This window comes from Mobula birostris, chromosome 8, assembly GCF_030028105.1.
Source record: "Mobula birostris isolate sMobBir1 chromosome 8, sMobBir1.hap1, whole genome shotgun sequence".
In the NCBI taxonomy this organism is placed as follows: domain Eukaryota; kingdom Metazoa; phylum Chordata; class Chondrichthyes; order Myliobatiformes; family Myliobatidae; genus Mobula; species Mobula birostris.
Genome location: NC_092377.1, coordinates 20,430,830 through 20,458,825, shown reverse-complemented (window position 1 = coordinate 20,458,825; position 27,996 = coordinate 20,430,830). Strand labels below are relative to the sequence as shown.

General features: G+C 42.8%; 1 protein-coding gene across 1 annotated transcript in view; it reads left to right on the top strand.

The window, feature by feature from the left end:
* rasgrp3 (RAS guanyl releasing protein 3 (calcium and DAG-regulated)) overlaps positions 1-27,996 on the top strand; it is a 161,122-nt gene that overhangs the window by 24,819 nt on the left and 108,307 nt on the right. Inside the window, exon 2 of the mRNA XM_072264870.1 lies at positions 23,967-24,158. Within this exon, the coding sequence (XP_072120971.1) occupies positions 24,089-24,158 (70 nt within the window). The 5' untranslated portion in view covers positions 23,967-24,088. The remainder of the gene's footprint in view (positions 1-23,966; positions 24,159-27,996) is intronic.

Below are 27,996 nucleotides of genomic sequence, written 5' to 3'. Positions count from 1 at the left end.
CCATCTAGCCCTTTCAAAAATAGGCGAAGGTTAAAATCACCTACTTTCACAACCTTATACTTCTTGCAAGTCTGCAACTCCTTTGCATGTTTGCTCCTTTAAGTCCCACATACTGTTAGGTGGTCTCTAATGTAATCCAATTAATGTGGTCCTTCTGATTTCTTGGTTCCTTACCCAGCTTGCCCGGGAGACAAAGTCTGCAGTCTTTTCTGTCTGAGCACTGCCGTGATATTTTCACTGACTAGTTATACCACTCCACTCCTTTTACTCAATGCCAGCAAGATCAAGGAACTGATTATTGACTTCAGGACGAGGAAACCGGAGATCCGTGAGCCAGTCCGAATCAGAGGATCCGGGGTGGAGAGGGTTAGTAACTTTAAATACCTCGGTGTTGCACATTGTCTGGCCTGGGCAATTTCAAAGAGAGCCTGGCAGCACCTCATCTTCTTTAGAAGTTTACTAAGATTCAGCATGGCATTTAAAACTTTGACAAGCTTGTGTAGACGCGAATGGAGAGTACATCACAGCCTGGTATGGCAAAAACAATAGCCTTGAACAGAAAACCCTACAGAAAGTTGTGGATATGGCTCAGTCCATCACATAGAAAGCCCTTCCCACCATCGAGGACATCTACATGGAGTGCTGTTGCAGGAAAGCAGCTTCCATCACCAAGGACCCCCACCACCCAGGACATGCTCTGTTCTCACGGCTGCCATCAAGAAGGAGGTACAGGAGCCTCTGGACTCATTCCATCAGGCTCTTGAACCAGTAGGGATAACTTTCATCAACTCTATTATGGTTATTATTCTGTTATGGATTTATTGAGTATGCCCACAAGAAAATGAATCTCAGGGTTTTGTATGGTGACATATGTACTTTGATAATACATTTACTTTGAACTTCGAACTTTGCTCAATTTCACTCACCCCATCACTGAACTGTTCCCACCACCTATGGACCCACTCTCAAGGACTCCTCATTTTGTGTTCTCGATATGAATTGCTTATTTATTTTTTTATCATTGTTTCATTTTTTTTCTTTTGTATTTGTGCAGTTTGTTGTCTTCATTTTGGGTGCGGTCTTTCATTGATTCTATTATGTCTCTTGGATTTACTGAGATTGCCCACAAGAAAATGAAACAGGGGGTTAACATATATGTACTTCGATAATATACGTATTTACTTTGAACTTGAAACCGTACCGCTCTATCGCGTTTAAAGCAACGCAACGCTAGAACACTGAGCTGCCAGTCCTACTCCTCCTGCAACCAAGTCTCACTGATGGCTACAAAGTCATCATTCCACATGCTGATCCATGCCCTAAGCTCATCCACATTTCCTACAACGCTCCTTACTTTAAAACATACACATCTCAGAACATTAGTCCCACCATAATCAATCTCACGATTCCTGACTTTGTATGTAGGCTTAACAACATTTTTCCCCACCACCACTCCACCAGCTGCTCTGGTGCTCCGGTTTCCATCCTGTTGCAATTCCAGTATAAACACTCCCACTCCCCAAACGCAGCACTAGCAAACCTTCCAGCAAGGATATTAGTCCCCTCCAGTTCAGGTGCAAACTGTCCCTTCTGTACAGGTCCCACCTTCCCTGGAAGAGAGCCTGTTGATCCAAAAATCTGAAGCCCACCCTCCTGCACCATCTACTTAGCCAAGTGTTAAACTGTATAATCTTCTTAGTTCTGGCCTCACGAGCACATGACATAAGTAGCAATCCTGAGATCACCACCCTGGAGGTCTGGCCCTTTAGCCCAACTCCCTGAACTCACTTTGCAGAACTTTGTCACTCTTCCTACACGCATCTTTGGTACCGACATAGACCACCTCCTCTGGCTGCTCACCTTCCAACTTAAGACTGCTGTGGACTTGATCTGAGGTATCCCTGACCCTGGAACCCAGGTGGTGACATGACATCAAGGAATCTCATTCTTGTCCACACAACCTCTTGTCTGTTCCCCTTAACCAATGAATCACTACAGCTCGCCTCTTCTCCCCACCACCCGCTTCCCCCACTTCCCTCAGTGAACCAGACTCAGTGTCAGAGACCTGACAGAGGCTTTCCTCTGCTAGGTCGTCCCCACAACAGCATCCAGAATAGCATATCTGGTATTGAGGGAAACAACCACAGGGGCACTCTGCATTGGCTGCCTATCCCCCTTCCCCTCTTGACGGTAACCCAGTTACCTATGTCTTTCCTCATCAAAGCCTGATTTCCCACTTTGACACTGGCCCACTCACACAATGGTTGCTCCACTGAAACCAAATTTCATTTTATTAGACCTTGCGATGTGCTTAATTATCCACAATCCAATATATCCTTGGGAATTGTGGAGTGCAGTATATCCTGACTGCCCCTGCTTGTTTCTTATGAAATCTCTCTCCCACTAAGTAATGTAACAACCAAAGCTGGTTGTTTCTGTAGGTTGCACAGAAATAAGTTGTGGATTATTGGGGGCCACGCTCATTCCTATAAGTCTGAGTCCTAATGGCAGGTCATAATAAAACTGAGTAGCCTGTTGAACAATTCAATAAGGTTTTGACTTATCTTTCACCTTGGAGCCATTTTCTGTACAAACCCCTAAACTTGATTCCCTGATGAAGGGTCTTGGCCCAAAATATCAAGTGCTTAATCTTCTCCACAGATGCTACCTGATGTGCTGAGTTCCTCTAGCATTTTCTGAGTATTTCCCTGGATTTCCAATATCTGCAGAATCTCTTGTGTTCATGACCTTGATTCCCTTAACATCTGAAACTCTTCTGATATCTTTCTTGACCAGGGACTGGTGCTGAGTTCCCCTGGATTATATGTGTATGTATAATGATTTAGATGAGAAGGTAACTGGCATGATTAGTAAGTTAACATTAAAATTGTGGTTTAGTCTAAGAAGTCTTAGACAATGAAGTCTAAGGATTCAACATGATCGACCTCAACTGAGAAAGTGGGCAAAGGAATGAGAAGTAGAATTTAATCCAGAAGGGTGAAGTAATACATAATGAGAAGTTAAACCAGGGCAGGATATGCACAGTGAATATTCTGGCCCTGGGGAGTATTGTGGACCAGAGGAAGTACAAATACATCATACTCTGACAGTGGTGTACTAGATGCAGCAGATCATGTAAGAGCTGAACAAGACTATACCTGGAACATTGTGTGCCATTCCAGTTGTCTTACTTTAGGAAGGATGCGATTAAGCTGGAAAAGATTTACAAGGATATTGCCAGGACTGGAGAGTTTGGGTTATAAAGAAAGACCGGATAGGTGGGTTTGTTTTCCATTGATTGAAGGATGCTGAGTTTTATAAACCTTATAAAGGTTTATAAAACTATGAGGGGCATAGATAAGTTGGATGGTCACAATCCTTTTCCCTGGAAAGGGGAATGCATAGTTGGGAAAGATTTTAAAAAGCATGCTTTCAAAACGGTGTCAGGGAAAGTAGCAAAGTGAATACAATAATACTTAAAAGCTATTTGGGCTGGTACATGGATAGAAAAGGTTCAGCGAGATATGGGCCAGACTTGCTTAGGAAGACACCTTGGTCTGCATGGTAGACTTATATTGAAGGGTCTGTTTCTGGGCTTCATGACTCTATAACACCTTGCCACCTTGCCGCATTTCATCAAAAAACGGATTATTACACTTGATCTGCTCACCCAAATCACTGATATTCAGGGAAATTTTTACAGCATGCTCAGACAGGACAGAGAGAGTGTGATACTAGATCTCCTATTAGGGGATCAGACAAGACAAATAACTGAAGTTTGTGCAGGGGAACACTATACATCTACTGATTATAATGCATTAATTTCAAGGCAATTATAGAAAAAGATAGGTCTGGTCCTTGGGTTGTGATTCAAATCAGAGAAAGGCCAATTTTGATAGTATCAAAAAGGGTCTGGCAAGTGTAGATTGGGGCAGGTTGTTTTCTGGCAAAGGTATACTTGGTAAGTGGGAAGCCTTCAAGAGTGAAATTTTGAGAATATGGAACCTGCAAGTTCCTGTCAGATTAAAAGACAAGGCTAACAGGTTGAGGGAACCTTGTTTTTCGAGAGATATTGAGGCCCTTGTTAAGGAAAACAAAAGGAGATACATCCAGGTATAGGCAGGAAGGTACTTTAAATCAGGGGTCCCCAACCTTTTTTGCACCGCGGACCGGTTTAATATTGACAATATTCTTGCGGACCGGCCAACCGGGGTCGGTGTTCAAGTAGGGTTAAACTCACCTCAACATGTCTTTTACAGTTAGGGTTGCCAACTTTCTCACTCCCAAATAAGGGACAAAAGTAGCAGTCAAATCCCGCGACACTTTACCCCGGGAAAAGACTACCATGACCATGAAGCCTTGCACGGGCACCTGTGTGCGCATGCGTGACGTGCGCATGTGATGTGCATATGCGCGTATGTGCTGGTTTTTTCTCCACAAATCGGTTTTGCCTTCATCTTCCCGACTATACTGTACATACATTATTTTTACTTTATATAGGCTGGGTATTTATCATATCTTTCCTGCTTTTGCAATATGTTAGTGTTATTTTAGGTTTTATGTGTTATTTGGTAGGTTATTTTTTGGGTCAAAATGCTCAAAACTTTTTCCCATATAAATTAATGGTCATTGCTTCTTTGCTTTACGCCATTTCAGCACGAAAGGTTTCATAGGAACGCTTTACCTTAGCGGGGGAAATATGGGACAAGGGCGGTCCAGTATGGGACAAACCAATTTAGCCCAATATACGGGATGTCCCAGCAAATACGGGACAGTTGGCAACCCTATGTTCAAGTTCAACAGTGCGTGACCGGGAATGAGGAAAGGTGCAGCTGACTCATATCGTTTCCTCACGGCCCAGTGGCACATGCTTTGCGGCCCGGTACCAGTCCGTGGCCCGGTGTTTGGGGATCGCTGCTTTAAATGATTTGGTTTATTATCAGAGGATGTATTCAGTACACAACCTGAAATACTTGTCTTCGCAGACATCCATGACAAACAGAGGAATCCCTAACAAATGAATGACAGAAAAATGTTAGAACCCCAAAGCCCTTTCTCCCCCTCCCCCACGCAAGCAGCATCAATGCAACAATCTCCCCCTCGCCTCTGCCTGTTTCAGCAAAAAAGTGTCTATGCCCACCAGCCACCCAGCAACGGAAAAGCACCCAGAGAGAGACCATGATCTGCAGCCAACAAAAACTATTGTTTACCCGACGATTTGAGATGCCACAGGTTCTCTCTCTCTCTCTCACTAACAAGGGACAGGGAGATGTCACCCACTTCACAGTGAAAGAGGAGGCTAACAGTCGCTGTGATGGTACTACAGTCTGCTGCATGGCTATTAATTCTGAGATTCTCCAACTCGAGAATTGGCAGCAAACTCCCCCACCATTGAGAGGAAGAGAGAGATAGTGTGATCGCTTGACTGCAGAGACCTCCGTCCACGCATCTGCCACATCAAGATCCTGATATTCCTTATCCCGCAATGCCTGTCGGCTGCGCTGGCCTGGAATCAATTGTCCACAGAGCCATGCAGGCCGCGTTCCAGAGGCGCCATCTCCCAAGCTGCTCCTGGAGAATGTCGGAAACCCCTCTGCTGGCGAGCTCCAGCAGCAGGGACTGATCCATCGTGAAAAACCACAGGGACCTCGGTAGAACCCCAGCCACTTGAAAAGGGAGAGATTAAAGAGAGGAATTTAAGCTGTTTCCACAGATGAGCTCGAAGAGGCAGCCAGCTGGGGCCATCTTAACTCTGCCTCTACTTGAGGAGTAAAGGAAATGCAAAATAACAATTAAAAAGGAAATCAGGAGGTCTAAAGGGAGACATGAGATTTCTCTGGCAGACAAGGTGAAAGAGAATCCTAAGGGCTTCTACAGATTTATTAAGAGCAAAAGGATAGTAAGAAACAAAACTGGCCTTCTGGAAGATCAGAGTGGTAATCCATGTGTGGAGCTGAAAGATATGAGGAGATGTTAAATGGATTATTCTTGCATCTATATTTACTCAGAAGATGGACACAATGTCCATAGAAGTGAAGCAAAGCAGCACTGAGTTCATGAACCTTATACAGATTGCAGAGGAAGAGGTATTTGATGTCTTGAGACAGATTAATCCCCTGGGCCTGACAAGGTGTTCCTGTGAACCCCGTGAAAGGCCAATGCAGAAATTGCAGAGGCCCTTGCAGAGATAATTTAAAACTTCCTTAACCACAAGTGAGGTGCCTGCGGATTGGAGGACAGCTAAAGTTGTTCCGTTGTTTAAGAAAGGCTCTAAGAATAAGCCAGGAAATGATAGACTAGTGAGCCTGACATCGGTAGAGGGTAAGTTATTGGAAGGTATTCTAAGGGATCAGATATAAAAGTATGTCGATAGATATGCACTGACTAGGGATAGTCAACATGGCTTTGTGCATGGTAAGTCGTGTCTGACTAATCTTACAGAGTTTTTCGAGGAAGTTACCAGGAAAGTTGAAGCAAGCAGGGGAGTGGATGTTATCTACATTGACTTTAGGAATGCCTTTGACCAGTCCTGTATGGGAGGTTGGTCAAGAAGGTTCAGTTGCTTGGGATTCAAATGAGATAGTAAATTGGACGAGGCGTTACCTTCACGGGAGAAGACAACGAATAATAGATAGTTGCTCTCTGATTGGAGGCTATGACTAGTGGTGTGCCACAGGGATCAGTGCTGACTCTATTGTTGTTTATCAACAATCTGGATGGTAATGTGGTAAACTAGATCAGCAAATTTCTGGATGTCATCAAGCCTGGGGGTATGGTGGACAATGAGGAAGATTATCAAAGCTTGCAGTGGAACCTGGACCAGTTGGAAACAGATGAAAAATGGCTGATGGAACTTAATGAAGGTAAGTTTGAGGTGTCGTACTTTGGGAGGACAAACCAGGGTAGGACATACAAAGTAGGACACTGAGGAGTGCGGTAGAACAGAGGGATCTGGGAATACAGATCCAATCTCTGTTGAGATAGATAGGGTCCTAAAGAAAGCTATTGGCATATTGTCATTCATAAATAGAAGTATTGAGTACAGGAGTTGGGATGTTATGTTGAAGTTGTATAAGATGTTGGTAATGCCTAATTTGAAGTATTGTATGCAGTTTTGGGCACCTACCTACAGGAAAGATGGCACTAAGGTTGAAAGAGTGCAGAGAAAATTTTCAAAATGTTGCCAGGACATGATGATCTGAGTAACATGGGAAAGGCTGAATAGATTAGGACTATATTCCCTATAGCATAGGAAAAAGAGGGGTAATTTGATAGAGGTGTACAAAATTATGAGGGTAAATGCAAGCAGGCTTTTTCTATTGAGGTTGGGGGATGCTAGGACTGAAGATCACGTGTAAGGGGTAAAAGGTGAAATGTCTAAGGGGAACATAAGTGGGTATTTCTTCACTCAGAGAGCAGTGAGAACGAGCTGTCAGTGGAAGTGGTGGACGCAGATCCAATTCCAACATTTAGGAGAAATTTGGACAGGTACACAGATGGGAAGGGTATGGAGGGCTATGCTCTTGGTGCAGGTGAATGGGACAAGGCACGTAAATAGATTGGCATGGACTAGAACACTAGATGAGACACAAGGGCTATTTCTGTGCAACACACATCAAAGTTGCTGGTGAACGCAGCAGGCCAGGCAGCATCTCTAGGAAGAGGTACAGTCGACGTTTTGGGCTGAGACCCTTCGTCAGTACTAACTGAAGGAAGAGCTAGTAAGAGATTTGAAAGTTGGAGGGGGAGAGGGAGATCCAAAATGATAGGAGAAGACAGGAGGGGGAGGGATGGAGCCAAGAGCTGGACAGGTGATTGGCAAAAGGGATATGAGAGGATCATGGGACAGGAGGCCTAGGGAGAAGGAAAATGGGGAGGGGGGAAAAACCCAGAGGATGGGCAAGGAGTATAGTGAGAGGGACAGAGGGAGAAAAAGGAGAGAGAGAGAAAGAATGTGTGTATATAAATAAATAACGGATGGGGCACGAGGGGGAGGTGGGGCATTAGCGGAAGTTAGAGAAGTCAATGTTCATGCCATCAGGTTGGAGGCTACCCAGACGGAATATAAGGTGTTGTTCCTCCAACCTGAGTGTGGCTTCATCTTTACAGTAGAGGAGGCCGTGGATAGACATGTCAGAATGGGAATGGGATGTGGAATTAAAATGTGTGGCCACTGGGAGATCCTGCTTTCTCTGGCAGACAGAGCCTAGGACTGTAGTCTTCTAGGTCTTTATGTCTCTATGTTCCCATCTGTGCATTACCCCGATCTCAGTCCCTATCAGTATATTATCCTTAATCCAATGTGGTCTACTTTAGTTCAGTAAGGTGTCATACAAGAGGTTATTAAAATTGAAGCACACCTCATCCACTGCTTCTCTTTTATTTATTCTACTAGTTACTAAAATAAAACTCAACCAATTTAGTGAAGCATATTTTCCCTTTCATACATCCATGTTGACTCTATTGTTCCTCTTTACCACTTCCTTAATAACTGATCGCAGGATTTTCCCCACCATTCATGAAAGGCTAATTGGTCTGTGATTTCCATTTTCTCAGTCTCTTCCTTTTAATTAGTGGCACTACTCTGTATTTGCTGGCTTGAAATGTTTTACATCCTGTGCATGGTGCTCTATGACACTATGACCCAGTCGAATGGACCATAGTTCACCTCCTCATGCAAAACGGCGTTGAATCCTCTGTTAGGTTCCATTTTAAATGCTAGATAATTCCTACATACCTTTGTGGTTATTAGTAACTTTCGACTCAATAGCAGGAGAGAAAGAGGAGGAGAAATATGCCCGAGCATCACTGAGCAGTTGGCGCTTGGCTGTGACTGTGTTTGACCGTGGCACAGCTGTACGCCTTGGCTCTGTGGACGTCTCCGACCAGTACTCTCCTCAGAGTGGGCAAGTTACCAAGCCAGCTGCTGCAAGGCCAGCAGACTTATCGTTCACTGATATTTAAAGAGAAATTACTCTTTTATTGATCGATGATGAAGCAACAAATTCTCAGACAGACTGACCTTTCCCAGGTGCTGTGTGTGTATTTTTTTGTAAGGCAGCTGGTTGCAACTTGCAGTGTGCTCAAGAGAGTGTTTGCATTTTATATCACTGAAGCCCTACTTTTTCCTTGTAGTGAACAAAGGTATTTTATACTCTTCTAATATTTTATTAAATGCCATCAATTAAACAGATTAATTTCTATCCTGAAGTTAGTTTTTCTGACCTTCAACATAGTGTTTAACAGCTTACCCAAAGGGCGTGATATGTAATGGTGCAGCATTTCCCAGATGCTTCAGTCCATGGGTGTTTATGCTCAAATCTTTGGAATGGGACTCGTGCGAGTAATGAGAGTGCGGCCCATCAGGGCACAGATAACCTCATAAGGTCATTGGGGTGGAGTTTCAGCGAGTGTCCAGGGCAGGAAGAGGTGGAGAAGTTCAGGAAGGGAACTCCAGGATTTAGCATCTTGTTGTTAAAGTCTGACCATCATTGGTAGATTGATGTAAATCGGGAATGAGCGAAAGGGCAGAGGAAGAGAAGCCGAGAGATAATGGAGATTACAGAGACATGTAATGACTTGTCAACAGAAATGAGAATTTCAAAGTCCCTGTTGTCAGGCTAGAGCCAGCTTCAGGAGTTGGAGGATGGGATCAGTTCAGATAAGGGTACAGCAAGGAGAGATGTGGAAGATTTTAGTTTACAGAATCTCAGTGAATCCAGCAAAGTCACGAGTGAGAATTTCAACAGCAAATCATGTTGTGTAGGAGCTTATTGCCATTTTTGTACTGAGACTTTGTGCCGTCTAAACTGGCAAATAGTCATTCACTGGGATGAAGTGTAAGGTTTATAATGTACAATTTGGTATCTGTACTTGTGAGAGAGGGAGTGCAGCAAAAGTTCATCAGATTGATTTCTAAGACAGTGTGTTTTCCATATGAGAGCTTAAGCTTACATGGGCCTTTAACCTCTTCAGTTCGGAAGACTGTGCGGTGATCTCCCTGGTGGCGCAGTGAGATCAGCGCCGGACTCTGGACCGAAGGTTCCCAAGTTTGAATCCAGGTCGGGCCACCCCCGAGCACGCCTTCCATCCGTGCTGGGTCGAGTGTCGAGCTAGCCACTCGGCCTTGTAAAAAATACAAGGGTCAAGTCAGGAATGTTCTTAATGTGACCCGGTTAATCCTGACACCACGTGCCAGACAAGAGTGGCTGAATGTCTGGTACGACACGCTTAAAAAAATCTGACGTACAAAATTCATTAGTGGCTTCTAAGTGTTTCCACCAACTAATTAAAGTGGAACAGGTATCATCATCTCAAAATAAGCCACTCAAGACAGAACTGAAAAGAAATTTTCTTAATGCATCATTCTGGGATTTCCTTCTATGTTCCCATATTCGCTACTGTGATTACTCTGCAATAGAGCATTTGTATTGTACTTTGGGATTACCCAGGGTTACAAACACCACATCAAAGCAAGTCCCATCTTTCGTAATGATTGTCTTTCAGATCATCCTGAAGTTCCAAGTCCACATGGAGGTGGGTTCCATTGAGGTCCTTGTCATATCATAAAGCAGTGTAATGCCGACAAAGTTTGGTTGGATTCTGGTACGCTTTCATCAGGAGATTAGAGTATGCATTTGCTTGACTTGAGTTGAGACAGTTCCGCTGAAGGAATTTATTATCATTAGAATCTCCAACAATATGGGAACGCTCTATAACAGGCAGTCAAAACTATCCAATGCATCACCAGCACCAACCTACCTGCTATCAAGGACATACCTACAGAAAGGTGCTGGAAAAGGGCCAGTAACATCATGAAGGATCCCACCCAGCCTGCTCATGGACTGTTGGTCCCACTGCCATCAGGGAGGAGGCTATGCAGCATCTAGGCCAGGACCACCTGACTCAAAAACAGATCCATGGTCTCTATCTCATATGTATTTTGGGTTGCATCAGATACAGAGTAACAATTATTTTGTTCTCTTTTATACTTGTGTACTGGAAACAATATTAAAAAATCCTGAATCCAGAATCGTGAATATTGAATGGTATTTAAAATTCATGCCAAGGAGTCTGGATAATGCTTAGAAAACTAGGATGAAGGCAGCTGACCAACACAAATAAGTCTGAAATTTAGAGAAGTTGGAAGAAGATATGTATGAAATTCAGTTAGATCAAAAATGGGAGAGGTAAAATTACCCTTCAAGTTAAATGAGTCATTGAAAGACTTCCTTTGGGGAAGTCGTGTAGATGAAAGCTTCATGTTACAGTCTATCACTTGCTAGTCAACATTTGCCAGTTTCTATCCTTGTAATTGCTCATCAGTAATGTATCCTGATCAGTTCAAAGTTCAAAGTAAACTTATTATCAAAGTACATATATGTCACCATATGCAACCCTGAGATTTGTTTTCTTGCGGGAATACTCAATAAATTCAATTTCCATAGTAGAATTAATGAAAGACTGCACCAACAGGACGGACAACCAGCGTGCAAAAGACAACAAACTGTGCAAATAAAAAAGGGAGAAAGATAAAGAACAAATAAACAAACAAACGAATAAATAAGCAGGGTATAACTACCAAGTACATGAGACGAAGAGTCCTTGAGGGTGAGTCCATAGGTTGTGGGAACATTTCAATGATAGGGCAAGTGAAGTTGAGTGAAGTTATCCCCTCTGGTTCAAGAGCCTGATGGTTGAAGGGTAGTAACAGTTCCTGAACCTGGTGGGGTGAGTCCTGAGGCTCCTGTATCTTCTTTCTGATGGCAGCAGTGAGAAGAGAGAGATAATAACTGCTCCTGCACTTGATGATGTGAGTCCTGAGTCTCCTGTACTTTCTTCCGTAAGACCATAAGACATAACAGCAGAATTAAGCCCTTCAGCCCATCAATTCCACTTCAATATTTCATCATTGCTGACCCCGGATCCCATTCAAACCCGTACACCTGCCCTCTCACCTTGATGCCCTGACCAAACGGGAATCTATCAACTTCTGCTTTAAATATACCCACAGAATTGGCCTCAACTGTAGTCTATGGCAGAGCGTTCCACAGATTCACCACATTTTGGCTAAAAAAATTCCTCCTTGCTTCTGTTCTGAAAGATCACCTGTCAATTTTGAGGCTGTGCCTCTTTGTTCTGGATACCCCCACCAGAGAGAACATCTTCCATACATCCACCTTATCTAGTCCTTTCAACATTCGGTAGGTTTCAATGAGATCCCCACGCATTCTTCTAAATTCAGGTGAGTACAGGCCCAAAGCTGCCAGACGCTCCTCATATGTTAACCCCTTCAGTCCTGGACTTATTCTCGCGAACCTCGTCTAGATTCTCTCCAATGACAATACATCCTTTTCAGATATAGGGCCCAAAACTGTTGACAATACTCCAAGTGCGGCCTGACTAGTGTCTTATAAAGCTTCAGCATTATCTTCTTGTTTTTAGATTCTACTCCTCTTGAAATAAATGTCAACATTGCATTTGCCTTCTTTACTACCTACTCAAACTGTAAATTAACCTTCTGGGAGTCTCGCACGAGGACCCTTAATTCCCTTTGCTCCTCTAATGTTTGAATTTTCTCCCCATTTAGGTAGTAGTCCACACTGTTGTTCCTTTTACCAAAATGCATTATCATACATTTCCCAACACTGTGTTTCATCTGCCACTTTTTTGCCCATTTATTCCTATTTGTCTGAGTCCTGCTGCAATCGCAGTGCTTCCTCAGCACTACCAACCCCTCCACCTATCTTAGTTTCAACTGCAAACTTTGCCACAAAGCCATCAATTCAACTATCATTGACAAGCAATGTGAAAAGTAGCAGTCCCAATCCTGACCCCTGAGGAACACCATTAGACACTGGTAGCCAACCAGAAAAGGCCCCCTTTATTCCCCCAGTCACTGCCTCCTGCCTGTCAGCCATTCCTCTATCCATGTCAGTATCTTTCCTGTATTGCCATAGGATTTTATCTTGTTAAGCAGCCTCATGTGATGCACCTTATCAAATGTCTTCAGAAAATCTTAGTAAATGACATCCACTGCCTCTTCTTTGTCCACTCTTCTTCAAAGAATTCCAACAGATTTGTCAGGCAAGATTTTCCTTTACAGAAACCATGCTGACTCTGATTTATCTTAGCATTGGTCTCCAAGTGCTCCGAAACGTTGTCCTTAATAATGGACTACAATACTTTCCCAACCACTGAGGTTAAGCTAACTGGCCTATAATTTCCTCTCTTTTATCATCCTCCCTTCTTACAGAGTGGAGTGCTATTTGTAATGTTCCAATCCTCTGGTACCATGCTAGAATCAAGTGATTCTTGAAAGATCATGACCAATCCTTTATCTCTTCAGCAACCTCTTTCCGGACTCTGGGATGCAGTCCATCTGGTCCAGGTGACTTATCCACCCTAAGAACTTTGAGTTTGCCTAGCACTTTTTCCTTTGTAATAGCAATGTCACTCACTCCTGCTCCCTGACACTCACAGACCGCTGGCATACAGCTAATGGCTTCCACAGTAAAGACTAAAGCAAAGTACTTATTAAATTCGTCTGCTTTTCCTTTGTCCCCCAATACTATCTCACCAACATACTGAATGTTCGCAGACACCTGAGGAGTAGAGGCCCTGCCATGCTTGCTTCATCACTTAGGCTGATATCTGTAACTATGTGCTGCTAATGCCCTTTCTGCATAGGGAATTATGTTTCAAAGCTGCAGCTGGGCTTATTTCAAATCATTCAAGGTCAGATCTAAGCTGTTTACTAACTTTCAGGCAAGTGTGCATTGCATAACGGGTTGGGTTAGGAAAATGCAAGTTGCCTCAAATAGTATTCTTGCAAACTAACCATAAGCCACTGATTTACACATGTGACCTCGCACTCTCTGTGCAATCAAATCGTATTATGTTCTTAGCAAGTTTTTGCAAGCCATGGAACGAATGGGTTCCTCCTGCCTTATAGGTAAGATTGTAGCAAATGCTGAAAATGTTTCGCAACACAGGGAGCATTGTTAAGTCTCACAAGATTTCTTTGAGAAAGAGCATTAAAAGGTGTAGCCACTGGTCACCAACAAGAGCTTACACAGAAGCTAATCCAGATGTTTACTGAGTTTGGGCTGTTTAATAGAAGTCAACCCTTCACTTGTTGTAAGTAATCTGCAGCTATAAGTAATTGCAACTTCTCAAAGTTTGCCATCCACTTAGCTGCCCACATTTCAATACCCTGGTGCCCACTGGATGGAACTTATCTTATTCCTCTCCACTTCCTTAGGACTCCTGTGCAGACCGCATGCCACAGCGTTCACTCCTGTGGTGAGCAATTCAAAGCCAACGTTGAGTTTATTGTCATAAACCCAAGTTCACGTATGCACAAATGTATTGAAAAACCTATTGCCCAGCATCACAGGCATATAATATCATATAAGCAGCATTCAGAAGAAAAACATAAATTAAACACAGTGTTTTCAAGTGAAAGCACAATTAGAATTTTAAAAAATGCATTTTTCTGCAAAGAGATCGAAGAGGTCATGGTGTGGCTAATCTGTAGATTCCACCATCACTGTAACTGACAAATTCTGCTGCAAGCATGATGAGCATCTTCTTCAAAAGCACCAGGCTGTCTTTAACTATTGCTGCCTACATTTATTTTGTTGTTATTTTACTGAGATACAGCATTGCCCCTTCCGGCCTCTCAGCTGCACTGCCCAGCGATCCCTGGATTTAACCCTTGCCCAATCACGAGATGATTTACCAATTAACCTACCAGCCAGAACATCTTTGGACTGTGGAAGGAAACCGGAGCACCCAGAGGAAACCCGTGCAGTCACGGGGAGAACGTACAAACTCCTTACTGGAAGCAGGCGGGAAATTTAACTGGTGCGACATGCTTATGGTATGCTTACAGAAATATCCATGGTTTCAGTCTGTGCAACCTAACCTGTGGTCCCTTTGCTGAGGATTCCAAACATAGTAGATAAAAACTCATTCTTCAGCTCGTGTATTAAGCAGCAAAATCAGGAATCATCGTTACGGGATGCTTTTCATGGAGGCGTTTAGTATTCACTTGGTATTAAGTCTTTTGAGGTTTACATGGTTGAGATGAACAGATTTGTGGACACTAAGAGAATCTGAGGCTTAGGGGATTGGTCAATGGAACTTGAAGGACCAGATGCCTATTTCTGCCTCAGTTTCTCTCGTAACTGATCCATTTACTAATGCTCAAAAATGATTCTGGTTTATCTGTGCCCAGATGTGATAGGAATACAGCAAAAGGAGTGGGCCATTGTCCCCTCCAGCTTCTTCCACCATTTCGCTAAGTGAATGCAGTAAATGACTGGGATCATGGCTGAACAATGGCCAGCTGGTGTGATTATGGTAAAGATAAAGATCTTTAAAGATTCGCTTTTTTTTTATGTGTATATCAAAGCATCTAGAGGGGAAGAGAAGATGGCGGCGCGACACAGCATGTGCGGCCGCTCCGAAATGATATTGTATTTGTAAGTAAGTACCATGCACAATCCTGATTTGATGGAAACAGACGTGAGAAGCACGGAGGAACATCTGGAGAAACTTCTGAAATGCCTGCTTCGCTGCCGCTGCTACTGTGCGATTGAGAATCTCTGGGGGGGAAGGCCCCAAATCCTCGGCTTTGCCTATTGCCTGTTGGCGGAGCCGGGGTCGAAGCGCTCGGCAGAGATGGTGCTCAGTGCTCAGTGTTGGAGGGCTGGTTGGAGGCTCAAAATTTTTGGACAGACTCAAGAATCGCCTGCGGTTGGGTGCTTCCAGGGTGCTGCATCGGCAAGTTTGCGGCGCTGGAGGTTCATGGCAGGAAGAGTTTTTTTCTTCCTTCCACCGTCTGCATGAGATGATGGGACTTTCGAGAGACTTTGAGACTTTTTTTTTACCATGCTCATGGTCTGTTCTTTATCAAATTACGGTATCGCTTTGCACTGTTGTAACTATATGTTATAATTATGTGGTTTTTGTCAGATTTTCAGTTGGTTTGTCTTGTGTTTCTGTGATATCGTTCTGGAGAAGCATTGTATCATTTCTTAATGCATGCATTACTAAATGACAATAAAAGAGACTGCGTGTCCTCATAATCTAATAAATATGCAATGAAATGCGCTGGTGACCAACACAGTTCGAGGACTGTGCTGGGGCAGAGCGTGCAGTCCATGGGTTTTGCCAGGCTTCTGGCACCAGGTAAGCTGGCCCACAACTTATTAACATGCGTCTTTCAAATGTGGAGGGATACCAGAGCAACTGGAGAAAACCCACACAGTCCCAGGGAAGATGTACAAATTCCTTACGGGCAGCGACAGGAGTCAAATCCCGATTGGTGATCACTGGTGTAAAGCGATTCCCTTAACTGCTACGCTATTCATAGAAGGCAATATCACATCAAAGACAAGAGGGCAGCTTGGAAAAATATCACTTCAATTGTGCAGAGGGTTAATACATGTGTGTGTATTATGTCGAGACTAATGGCACTGGGTCCGCAGGGCCTGGTGCTGAAGGGTTAACTTTCTATTGAAGAGAAAACATAATCTGATAGCCAACAAAACAATGACGCCAAGTTTCAATGGTAAGGGGACTTCCACAGTTCTGTGTTTCTAGGAAGCAGGAGTGTCAGGAATGAATGAATCCTCTAACTGGAATGCAGTTTTACTATTGTAAACAACTGCCAAAGCCTTCTGCCCATCGTCATCTCCTCAGATTGCTATTAGTCTAAGGAGGCACAGCTGCCAAAGCCTTCTGTCCATTGACATCTCCTCCCATGGTTCTTAGTCTAAGGTGGCACAATTGACTGAGCAAGAAATCCTGCCAGCGACCATGTGATCTGCCTTGAAAGAGACTGAGAACCAGCTCAACTGTCTGTGGCAGTACCAGGGAAAGCAATATCCCAACAAAGCCCCAGAAACAGAGGAAATAATCTATTATGTAAAAATGATAAAATGTGAACAAAATGTAATACAATATTGTATTTTCCCATGCCAGGAAATCGCTTATTTAGTAACTAGCTGAGGGGATACTTATTTACCTGTACATGTGATCTTAGTTCTTAGTGTCAATAAAGGTAAAATGCCTATTTGACAAGTAATTACAGTATGTGTATGGGATTGAGTGTGTGTGTGTTTCCCTGTGAGTTTGAGTGTGTGCATGTGTGTGTGTGTGTGTGTGTGTGTGTGTGTGTGTCTGTGTTCCCTGTGAATTTGAGTGTGTGCATGTGTGTGTGTGTGTGTTCCTCTGTGAATTTGAGCGTGTGTATGTGTGTGTGTTTCCCTGTGAATTTGAGTGTGTGCATGTTTCCGTGTGAATTTGTGTGTATGTGTGTCTGTGTTTCTCTGTGAATTTGAGTGTGTGTGTGTTTCCCTGTGAATTTGAGTGTGTGTGTGTGTGTGTGTTTCCCTGTGAATTTGAGTGTGTGCGTGTTTCCGTGTGAATTTGTGTGTATGTGTGTCTGTGTTTCTCTGTGAATTTGAGTGGGTGCGTGTGTGTGTCCATCTGTTAATGTCTATCTGAAGTTTTGTGCAGATTTCTGTGCAGGTGGGTATGTTTCTGTGTTTATGCTTATGTGTAAATATTTAATGTGCATGTGCTTATTGGTAAGTTACAGTATGTGTATATGACATTGTATGTGTGTAGTGCTTGCATGAACTTTCTTCTGTCAGGGATGTGTTTACTTCTCTGAACCCCCACCTTCTTCCCACTCCACTGAACATCATAACCCTCCTCTGTCCTCTGGCCCCTCCAAATCTCTACCATCCCAACTCCCAACCTTGCCGTGTCTTCACCAAACCCCTTTCTGAAGTGGAAGTTTTTGTTCTCAACAGGGGCCTTACCATTATCTCTGCGCTCAGCCATGATACTGAGTTCCTCCGTCTCCGAGCGCATTTCTTCGGCAAGGATTCCCCATTCCCCACTCTCCTCTGTTCAATCCGCCTCCTCTTGTTGGGCACCCCAATGTGGCCCTCTGCCGCTCTGGATCTTTTCCTCTCTAACTGGCAGTGGGACTTCAACCATTTAGACTTTTCCCTCTGCGCACCCATTCTTCCCTCACGGCCCTGCACTCTGCACGTAGTCCCACCGGCTCCAAGCTCTCCAAATCAGGCAAAAGCAGTGGAGTCTACCACAGTAAATATATTTAAGACAAGGTTGGATAGGTTTTTGCATAGTGGGGGAATTAAAGGTTATGGGGAAAAGGCAGGTAGGTGGAGATGAGTCCATGGTCAGATCAGCCATGATCTTATTGAATGGCAGAGCAGGCTCGACAGGCCAGATGGCCGATTCCTGCTCCTATTTCTTACATTCTTATGTTCTACCATATAATCAACAGGAACTTCTGAAAACTTAAATGTCATTTTAAATAGACATTATTTTAAATTTAATCATTTTGCTTTTCATAATTTAATTGCCAGTACGCTGTGTTGTACTGAATGGAATAGCACTGCCAGGTCGTTGTCCTCAGCAATGACAATAAAGCTCTGAACTTCTATGAGGTCTGATGCTCACTGACTCTGTGACTCCATCTGTATTGAGCTGAATTGAACATGAGCCCTGCTGAACTGTCTCAGCCTGAAATATCGACTGCTTATTCCCCTCCATAGAAGCGGACTGACTTGCTGAAATCTTTCAGCATTTTGTGTGTGTTGCTCACGGCTTAACATCTGCCGAATATTTATGGATTCGTATGCATATCTGTATGTTGTTCAGAATGTGTGTGTGTGTGAGAGCCGGCATACGAGTGTATGTTTATGTGTTTGTGTGTGCTCCAACAAATTGAATATGCTTGAGTCTATCTATTCAAAGAAAATAGAAGCGCTATGTAAACAACAGGAGTATGTCATCTCAACAACTACCGCCTGTCAGGCACCTTGTGTAGCATCTCTGGTAGAATCTATGGTTCCTCATCAATCACCTCGGAAGCCACGGGGACTGGAGTTGAAGCATATCATTCTTAAACCCAAGGGGGCAGTTTAAGAGGAGAAAAAGAACGTGTCTACGAACTTGTGTAGGATGGTGTGGGTGTGTGTGTGTGTGTGTGTAAGTGTGCATGCATATATACTGGTGAGTGTGTTTGCGTGTGAGCATGCCTGTGTGCAGAGGGTTTGATAGTGAAATGTAATGACATTTAATCTGGTGATGTTAAAAACAAGACACGAATTGCCGTTAAACATTTACTATTTGCAGCCGATTGCTTCATGTGTTCTAAAATTGTGAAGTTGAATAAATGCAGCACTGGTTATAATTAACGTAACAAGCTCCCCCACTGTAATAGGAGTTCTTTAATTGGCCTTTGCATAATATACCTCTCATTAAAGGGACAACTTCATGTTTTTATTTATGTGTGCATTATTTTTTAGAGTGGCTTTAGGCAGTGAATTTGTGTGTGCGTATGCGCGCGTGAGTGAGTGAGTGAGTGTGTGTGTGTGTGTTGGTGTAGGGGGGAGGGAGGATGTAGATTGATGATCAGCCATGGGACGATGTGGGAATTAAACCTGTTCAGACCACAGGCGCGTCTGATATTGCTTGAGCGTGTAAGTTTATAAATAACTCTGGCTTCTGACTGTTATTTGCATGTAGCAGAAAGATTAATCATTTACAAATCGACTAAGAAACTCTTTGTTCTTTGGGAAAGCCAACACTGCTGTGCGAGGAATGTTAGTTGTCAGGAAGACACACTATTTTCTCTTCCACTCCCCCCTCCCTCCGCCCATGCCCCTTCTCTGAGTGTCTCTTTTTCTCATGGGATGTCAGTACGCCTGAGCCAGCCCGTGTCTTTCTCCTTCAAACTATTTCAGACATAAATGAAGTCTTCTTTTACTCATTCTGCTTACATGCCTAGATCATGACATCACATGATGCAGCAGCTTAGCAACAACCATAAGGAGTTTAAGGTCTATTGCTTTCTGCATATCAATATTACTGAGTGAGTTCGGAATATGTTTCTGCGTGAGGCAGTAGAGTGGATATGAAACAGTTCCTTACACCTGGTAAGTGTTTATTTTCTGAACTATTGGCGTTTCCTTATGATCACTCAGAAAGTACCAGTTCAGGAGTATCAAAGTAAAAAATTAGTAATTGTTTTCAGCTTGTTAAAGATTTATAGGTCAGTGTTAAATAAATAATCTTTTGTTTACAGTATCAGCTTTGGCTCCGCCGATGGTATCTGTGTCTCTGGGTCAGAAGTCTCTGGGTTCAAGTCTGGGTTCAGGCATCTCAGCATAAAAGAAGTTTGCAGTGCTGAAGTGATCTTGCACTGTCAGAGGGGCCGTCTTTGAGTCTTCATTGTAGCTGTAAAAGTGTGCTTTGCTGTCCTTCAGATGAGATTGAAGTTAATGCTCTGACTTTCGGTGGTAAAAGATGACTCAGTTCATTTTCAACAGAACAAGGGATGATTTGGTCTCCCTGGAGTCCTGTACGATACTCAAAGTCAAAGTAAATTTACTATCAAAGCATGTACTGTATTCATTTTCTTACAAGCATTCACAAGAACATTTAAAAATGTAATAGTATTTATCAAAAGCTATACATAAATAAAGATTGACAAATAACCAATGTTCAAAAGAAGAAAAAATGTACAAAAATATATTTGTATAAATAATACTGGGAGTGTGAGTTGTAGAACCGTTGGAAATGAGTACATAGGTTGTGGAGTCAGAGATGTGGTGAGTGAAGTTGAGAGGTGTTTATACATCAATCAGGATTATTCTTAGTCATTGATTGTGTGGGAGCTGACTGTGACTCTCGTGTCTTCTAGATTACAACCATGACCATACACCAGAAATATCTCATTGGTTTGAAAGGCATCATATAATAAGACTTCTTTTCAAGATCTTGCTCTTTAAGGCTCTGAGGTCAGATAATACATTAAAACCGAACCTGTTGCACGTCAAGTTGATGGTACAGACTGAAAACATTGCCTGCAGCTAAGCTCACCTACCCTTGCAAAGAGAACAAGAGCTGGCTGTCAGATATGTAATTACTTTCTGGAGCATTGTATGCTGGTGGGATTCGCGGTGTTCAAGGGAAAGCATTTTTTGAGGTGCAATCCACAAAGCCCCTTAAAATTGATGCTCTGCTTGATCGGATTAAGACACCTTTCATCTGTAAATCAATTTCTGAAGGACAGTAGTTGGGCAAGTTTCTTACTTCAACCTGAACAATGGTCAGAGGTTGTCTTAAGGAACATCCTGGTCTATGAAGTGCTATCACAAGATATAATATGATAGATTTGAAGCAAAACCAGCAGACTCAACATTTAGTTTAGGGGCCTGGGGCACAAACACATCTGTCCCTTCCCTAAATCCCTCAGTGTCTCCCCTTCCTGCTGCTTCTTCTCCCTCTCCATTGCCATCTGAGCTTTCTCCAGTCCTGCTATTCTGTCTCCTTACCTAAAGCCCCCTCTGTCCAGGTTCCAAGGACCCTCTACTCACCCGGCTACCCCACTCTCCCATCTGGTTTAGTTTCCATCTGCCCTTCACTTCTCCCCTAATGGTTCCATTATTACCTTCCTTCCTTCAGGTTCCAGGACTGGGAGTTTCACTGTTGCTGTTTATTGCCATCTTAGCTGTCTTCACCTTCACTCTACCCATTCCTCCACCATCCTCTGTCTTTCAACTCCCCCCTCCCTCTCCCTTACCTGGTTTAAACTGCTTATCACCCTTCGCCAACCTCAGAATCCACAATCACCTCTGTCCCCTGTCTCACCACTTCCCTCTCCTCTTTATATTGGCTTTCTCCCCTCTCCACACTTGGTCCTGATGCAGAATTTCAGCCCAAAACATTGACAATCCCTTTCCTGCCTCAGATGCTGCTTGACCCACTGATTATAGACCGACGGATTATTTGTTGGTCGAGATGCCAGCATCTGCAGTCTCCCACATCTCCATCCTCCAGTAACATCTTCCTGCCCTGCCCCTCCCATCACTGCATAGATTTTGAATCTGCATTGGAATTGGACGTATGACTGCTCTGGTGATGGCCAGTTACCTTTGGTTGAGGTGTGGAAGAGTCTTGGGGGAGAGGTGACGGAGCACAAGCTAGTTGCTGGGCCTGCATTAATGGTGCTGTGCGTAGGGGACATCATGTGCTGAGCACATTTCACAACTGTGGGCAAATGGATCAGAGAAGGAAGCACCGCTAACAAAGAGAATCCATTCACTGCTTGCCAAAGCAGGATATCATTTTCAGGAATACAAGGTCATTGAGTACCTGAGTCACTCCAGGCTCAGAAATGTTTTGTTTAAATGGAACATTCCCTCAGTTAATCTAAATTAAGATGAAGAAAAGTCATAATGAAACAATGAGTTCTTTCTCAGTAATATGAAAGCAGCAAGTCCAAAACCTGCAAATGAAGATGCTAGAAATTCTCAATGAGTCTTCCAGCATCAGTAATGGGTGAAATCGAGTCAATGACAATGTCATCAGGTCAATGGTGTGAGCATCCTCACATCAGCCATTAATCTCTGGTCTGGAGCAACGTCCTCTCACAAGATACAGAAACTGCAACGAACTCTCAGGTCAGCAGAAAAGGTCATTGGCTGCAGTCTACCATTACTGCAGGACTTGTTTGTGTCCAGGTCAAAAAGGCAGGCCAAAATAATCGTTGCAGCATTACCCACCCAGCAAACTGCCTCTTCTAAAAGCTCGCTTCTCGAAAGTGCTGTAGGGCTATTAAAAGAAAAACTTCACACATCTTAAAAGTTTCTTCCCCCAGGCAGTTAATCTGATCAACCATTCTAGTTAGCTCACTCCTCCCCTCTATCATTACCCTAGTCACCACACTGATGAATATTTTAAAGCAGTTTAAACTACTTTATATAATGTCATTTACACTGTACCTGCATGCTGCTATTTATGTATTTATGCACATTCTATCCCATATTCGTACATCTAACTTTATTTTTATTGAATTCTTTATTCAGTATAATTGTTGAACGTCGTTGTTTATTGTTGCATGCCATGCCAACACACCACAGCAATTTCCAAGTATATATAAATGCATGTGGTGAATAAAGTTGATCCTTGATCCTCGGCTGTTTCTTTCCCCACCAGTGTTGCCAGGCTTGCTGACCAACTCCAGCATTTTATGATTTTATTTCAATTCATTCTCCGTTGTTGAACAACTCTCTCATGCAATTCTTCCATTACCTGTCTGTCTGCCTCTTCATAAACAATAGAGGTAGGGATCTCAGGGTCCTCACCTTTCACCCCACCATCCTCCACATCCAATATTTCATCCTTCACCATTTCCACTATCCCTAAATGATCTTCCACAGGTCACATCCTTCCCCACCCACCACAATCTATGGACCAGTCTCCATGACTTCCTAGACCACTCCCCTCTTCTCATTCCTTGGCACTTCCCTCAGCAGTCATAGGAGGTGTAACCTCTATCCGTCCATCCCTTCTCTCACCCTCATCTGGAGACCTTAACAGTCCTTCCAAGTGAACCAGAGTTTGCCAGCACCTCCTCCAACGTGGTCCTCATGGTCCTCATTTGGTTCTCATGATATAGCCTCTTCCACATTTGGGAACTGAGCCCAGTTTCGGTGCTCTGTCCACAATGGCCATCTCAAGCTTCTGGTTACATGTGATTTTAACTCTCTTTCCCACTCCCATGTCCAGCTGTATGTTTGCAGACTACACTATTGCCACAAGCAAGCCAAATGCAAACTAGAAGAACAATATCTCATGTCCCACTTGGATAGCTTCCAATGCAATGATATGAACATTGAATTTTCCAGTGTCAAATAACACACGCCCCAGGTGTTCACCTCCAACATACATTCACCGATACACCTTGGTTTGTTATCCTATTGTTTGCCTTTCCCACCTTCTTCCTCTCCATTATGTTGTTTTATCTGCTGAAAGATATTTCACCTTTACAAATAGGAACCTGAAACAGGTAGCTAATATGTTGTTTCAACAAAATGACATTTTATGCTTTGCACTCTTTCTTTTCCCAGTTGGTTACTAAGTGGTTCTGATTGAAATCTTCTCCTGAGTGCCAATGAGACCTATTTGCAAGTTGAGATGCTGCTCTGGAAAGCGCAAATGACCCACAATCTCTGAAACCTTCAGTAGGACCATGGGATCAATAAACATTGGAAAGGCTGCGACACTGAATGAACTGCTACATGCCAGCATTGATACAATCGGTAAGTATATCGAATAATACTCCTTGCCCATAACAGGTAAGATGTAAATGGATTGTTATTTACTGAGAAGGTCCAATCTTGAAATGCAATGTTAAGAAAAGCATGTCTTTCGCAACTGCCAATAGTTTTCTGGCTGGTCATGCACTGTTGTATCCTGCCTTCTGAAGTCTAGATGTTACACAGCATATCCTTCCAAGTATTTATTTTCCTCCAAATGACCAGGTACAAAAGTATAAAAGCTGCCTATGTAATCATCTTAATGTGTGCACCATGCTGACAATGGAACAATGCTGAAATCCCTTCCGTCAGCTTTCGGTAATGCAAACTCATACAGAGGCAGAAATCTGGGAAAAGGAGCATCGAAGGGAGGTGGTAACTTATTGGAGTCTCGACACTTGTGGGCTGCTGCAGCACACCCTTGGGTGTATTGGTTGTTAACTCAAACAACACATATCACTTTAATCATCAATGTACACATGACAAATAAACATGAATCTTTGGTCTTGATTTTGATCTTGAGTACAAAATTCCTAATGCCCAAATTAATGATATGAATCAACTCTCCTTGACTTTTAAACATTTGCAAGACTTTCTTTTCCATACTTTCAAACTTAATCCATAATTCACTTGAAAGTGCATCAGGTAATATTGCAAATAAAGGGATATTACACATCTCAAAGACACGCAGGTAGATTAAATGACCACTGTCAAAGTATTTCTCAGTGTGGGCAAGTGGCAAAAGAATCAAAGGGGATTGGGTGGACATGTGAAACACAATAAATCATAGAGGTACAGAAAAATGAGGAGGAGCTATTGGGGATATTGGCTCAGCTCTCTGAGAATAGATATGAAATTGAAGGGCCAAATGGTTTCCTCCTGCATCTTGGCAATTAAGTACATTACTTGGCATTTTATCCTCACCCTCAATTTTATGAAGTTTCCATCTAATAGTTGGAGGAACATTTGCCCATTTCACAACTATGATATGAGACCTTCACTTGGTGTTGTGGCGTAGTGTCCATGTTATAGTGTGGGCACTCCAGGTGGAGCCCATGTTTAAGGATCAGTAATGCAGATGTGTCCTGGTTATTGTATCTGTAATGCATACGTTGTTTATGTGATAATTGGAGCTGCTGTGAAATCAGTAGTTTATTTGTTGCAATGTGTTACAGAATTAGTCATCTGGGTGGTGGTGCTCAGGAAGCCTCTACATCCTCAGGAGGCTAAAGAAACTTGGCATGTCGCTGTTGACTCTAGCCAATTTTCATCATTGCACCATATAAAGCATTCTATCCAAATGCACAACGGCTTTGATATGGCAACTGCTCTGCACATGACCTGTAGAGAGTTGTGCACACAGCTCAGCATTTCGAGGGAACCAGCCTCCCCTCTATGGACTCTGTCTATGCTTCTCGCTGCCTCAGTAAATCAGCCAGCAGAATCAACCCCATCCTCCCCCACCACCCCACACATTCTTTCTTCTTCCCTCTTCCATCAGGCAGAAGATACAAATGCCTGAAAACCTGAAGGATAGCTTCCACCCTGCTGCTTTCAGACTAATAAATGGTTCCCTAGCAGAGCAATTGGACACTTGATCTCACAATTTTCCTTGATATGATCTTGCATCTTATTGTTTACCTGCACTTCTCTTTCTCTGTAAAGGTTGCACTTTATTCTGCCTTGTTATTGTTTTACCTTGTTGTACCTCAATGCACTGTGTAATGATTTGATCTGTATGAACAGTATACAAATAAAGTTTTTCACTGCATCTTAATACATGTCACAATAATAAATCATTTCCATTTCCATTTGTTTATCTATCTATCTATCTATTTATTTATCTATGTATTTATTGAGATACAGTGCATACTAGGCCTTTCTGGCTCATTAAGCCATGGTGACCAGCTATCCCTGAATTTAATCCTAGTCTATGGAGCAATTTACAATGATTAATTAACCTACCAACCAGTATGTCAATGGACTGTGGGAGGAACCCGGAGCACCCAGAGAAAACAATCATGAGATCTGCAATCTGGATGGTGCCCCTGTTATTGGATCAGTAATCCAGATGGGCCCATGTTATTTGATCAGTAATCCTGATGTCGCCTGGGGCTATACTCCCTGGAGTTCAGAAGAATGAGAGGGAATCTTATAGAAACACACAAAATATTGAAAGGGATAGATAAGATAGAAGTAGGAAAGTTGTTTCCATTGGTAGGTGAGACTAGGACTAGGGGACATTACCTCAAGATTCAGGGTAGAAGATTTAGGATGGAGATGAGGAGAAACTGTTTTTCCCAGAGAGTGGTGAATCTGTGGAATTCTCTGCTCAAGGAAGCAGTTGTGGCTTCTTCACTAAATATATTTAAGAAACAGATAGGTTTTTACATAGTAAGGGAATTAAGGGTTATGGGGAAAAGGCAGGTGGATGGAGCTGAGTTTACGGACAGATCAGCCATGATCTTATTGAATGGCGGGGCAGGCTCGATGGGCTGGATGGCCTACTCCTGCTCATATTTCTTATGTTCTTATGTTATGATGTTGCCCATATTATTGGATCAGTAATCCAGATGTTGCCCATGTTATTGGATCAGTAATCCAGATGGTATAAAAAACTTAAAAGGTAATTAATAACAATTCTTTAATAGCGAATTTTATGTCCTAATTCTTAGGTCATCATGTCCCTGAGTTTGTTTGGAGTCAAAGTTGATTTTATTGTCATATGTACATGTAAGCATAAAACAACGACCAAACTTACCCGCAGTAGCATCACAATCAAGTAAGCGGTATTCACGAGAAAATCATAAATTAATCATAAATTGTACTCAGTTCAAGCATTTTTTGTTCTATTTTATTTGGTCTAGTTAGTTTTTTCTAATTATTTTGTTCTAGTTTTTGTTATAATTAGAACCAAAAATAAACCATAGTAGTGAAAATTGATTAAAATGTTCATATTGTTCCTTTGAAACCTGCTTCATCATTCACATGGCAAATCCTCTACCTCAGCACCATTTTCTGGCACTGTTCCCATATCCCTCAGATCCATTAATGTTCAGAAATCTATCAATATCTGTTTTGAATACATTCAAAGACTAACCATTCAGAGTCGTCTTGGTTGGTTCAAAGACTGACTTCCCCCTTTCTGAAGAAATTTCTCCCCATCACAGCCTGAAGTGGCCTAACACTTTTACTGGACCATAAATAAAACATAAGACATCGGTGCAGAATTGGGCCATTCAATCCATTGAGTCTGCTCCACTATTCCATCATGGCTGATTTATTATCCCTCTCAACCCTATTCTCCTGCCTTCTCGCTGTAACCTTTGACACCCTAACTAATCAAGAAGCTATGAACCTCCACATTACATATACTCATTGACTTGGTCTCCACAGCCATCCATTGCAATGAATTTCACAGTCACCCTCTGTTTAAAGAAATTCCTCCTATTCTCTGCTCTAAATGGATGTCCCTCTGTTCTGACGCTGTGCCCTCTGTTCCTAGATTCGCTGACTATAGGAAACATCCTCTCCACATCCACTCTATCTAGGCCTTTCAATATTCAATTGGTTTCAATAGGATCGCCCTTCATTCTTCTAAACTCCAGTAAATACAGGCCCAGAGCCATCAAACACACCTCATACATTAACTAAATCATTCCCGGAATCACTCTCATAAATCTCCTCTGAACCCTCTCCAATGCCAGCATATCTGTTCTTAGATAAAAGACTCTAAACTACTCTCAGTGCTCCAAGTGAGGCCTCACCACTGCCTTATAAAGCCTCAGCATAACATGCTTGCTTTTATATTCTAGTCCTCTCGAAATGAATGTCAACATTG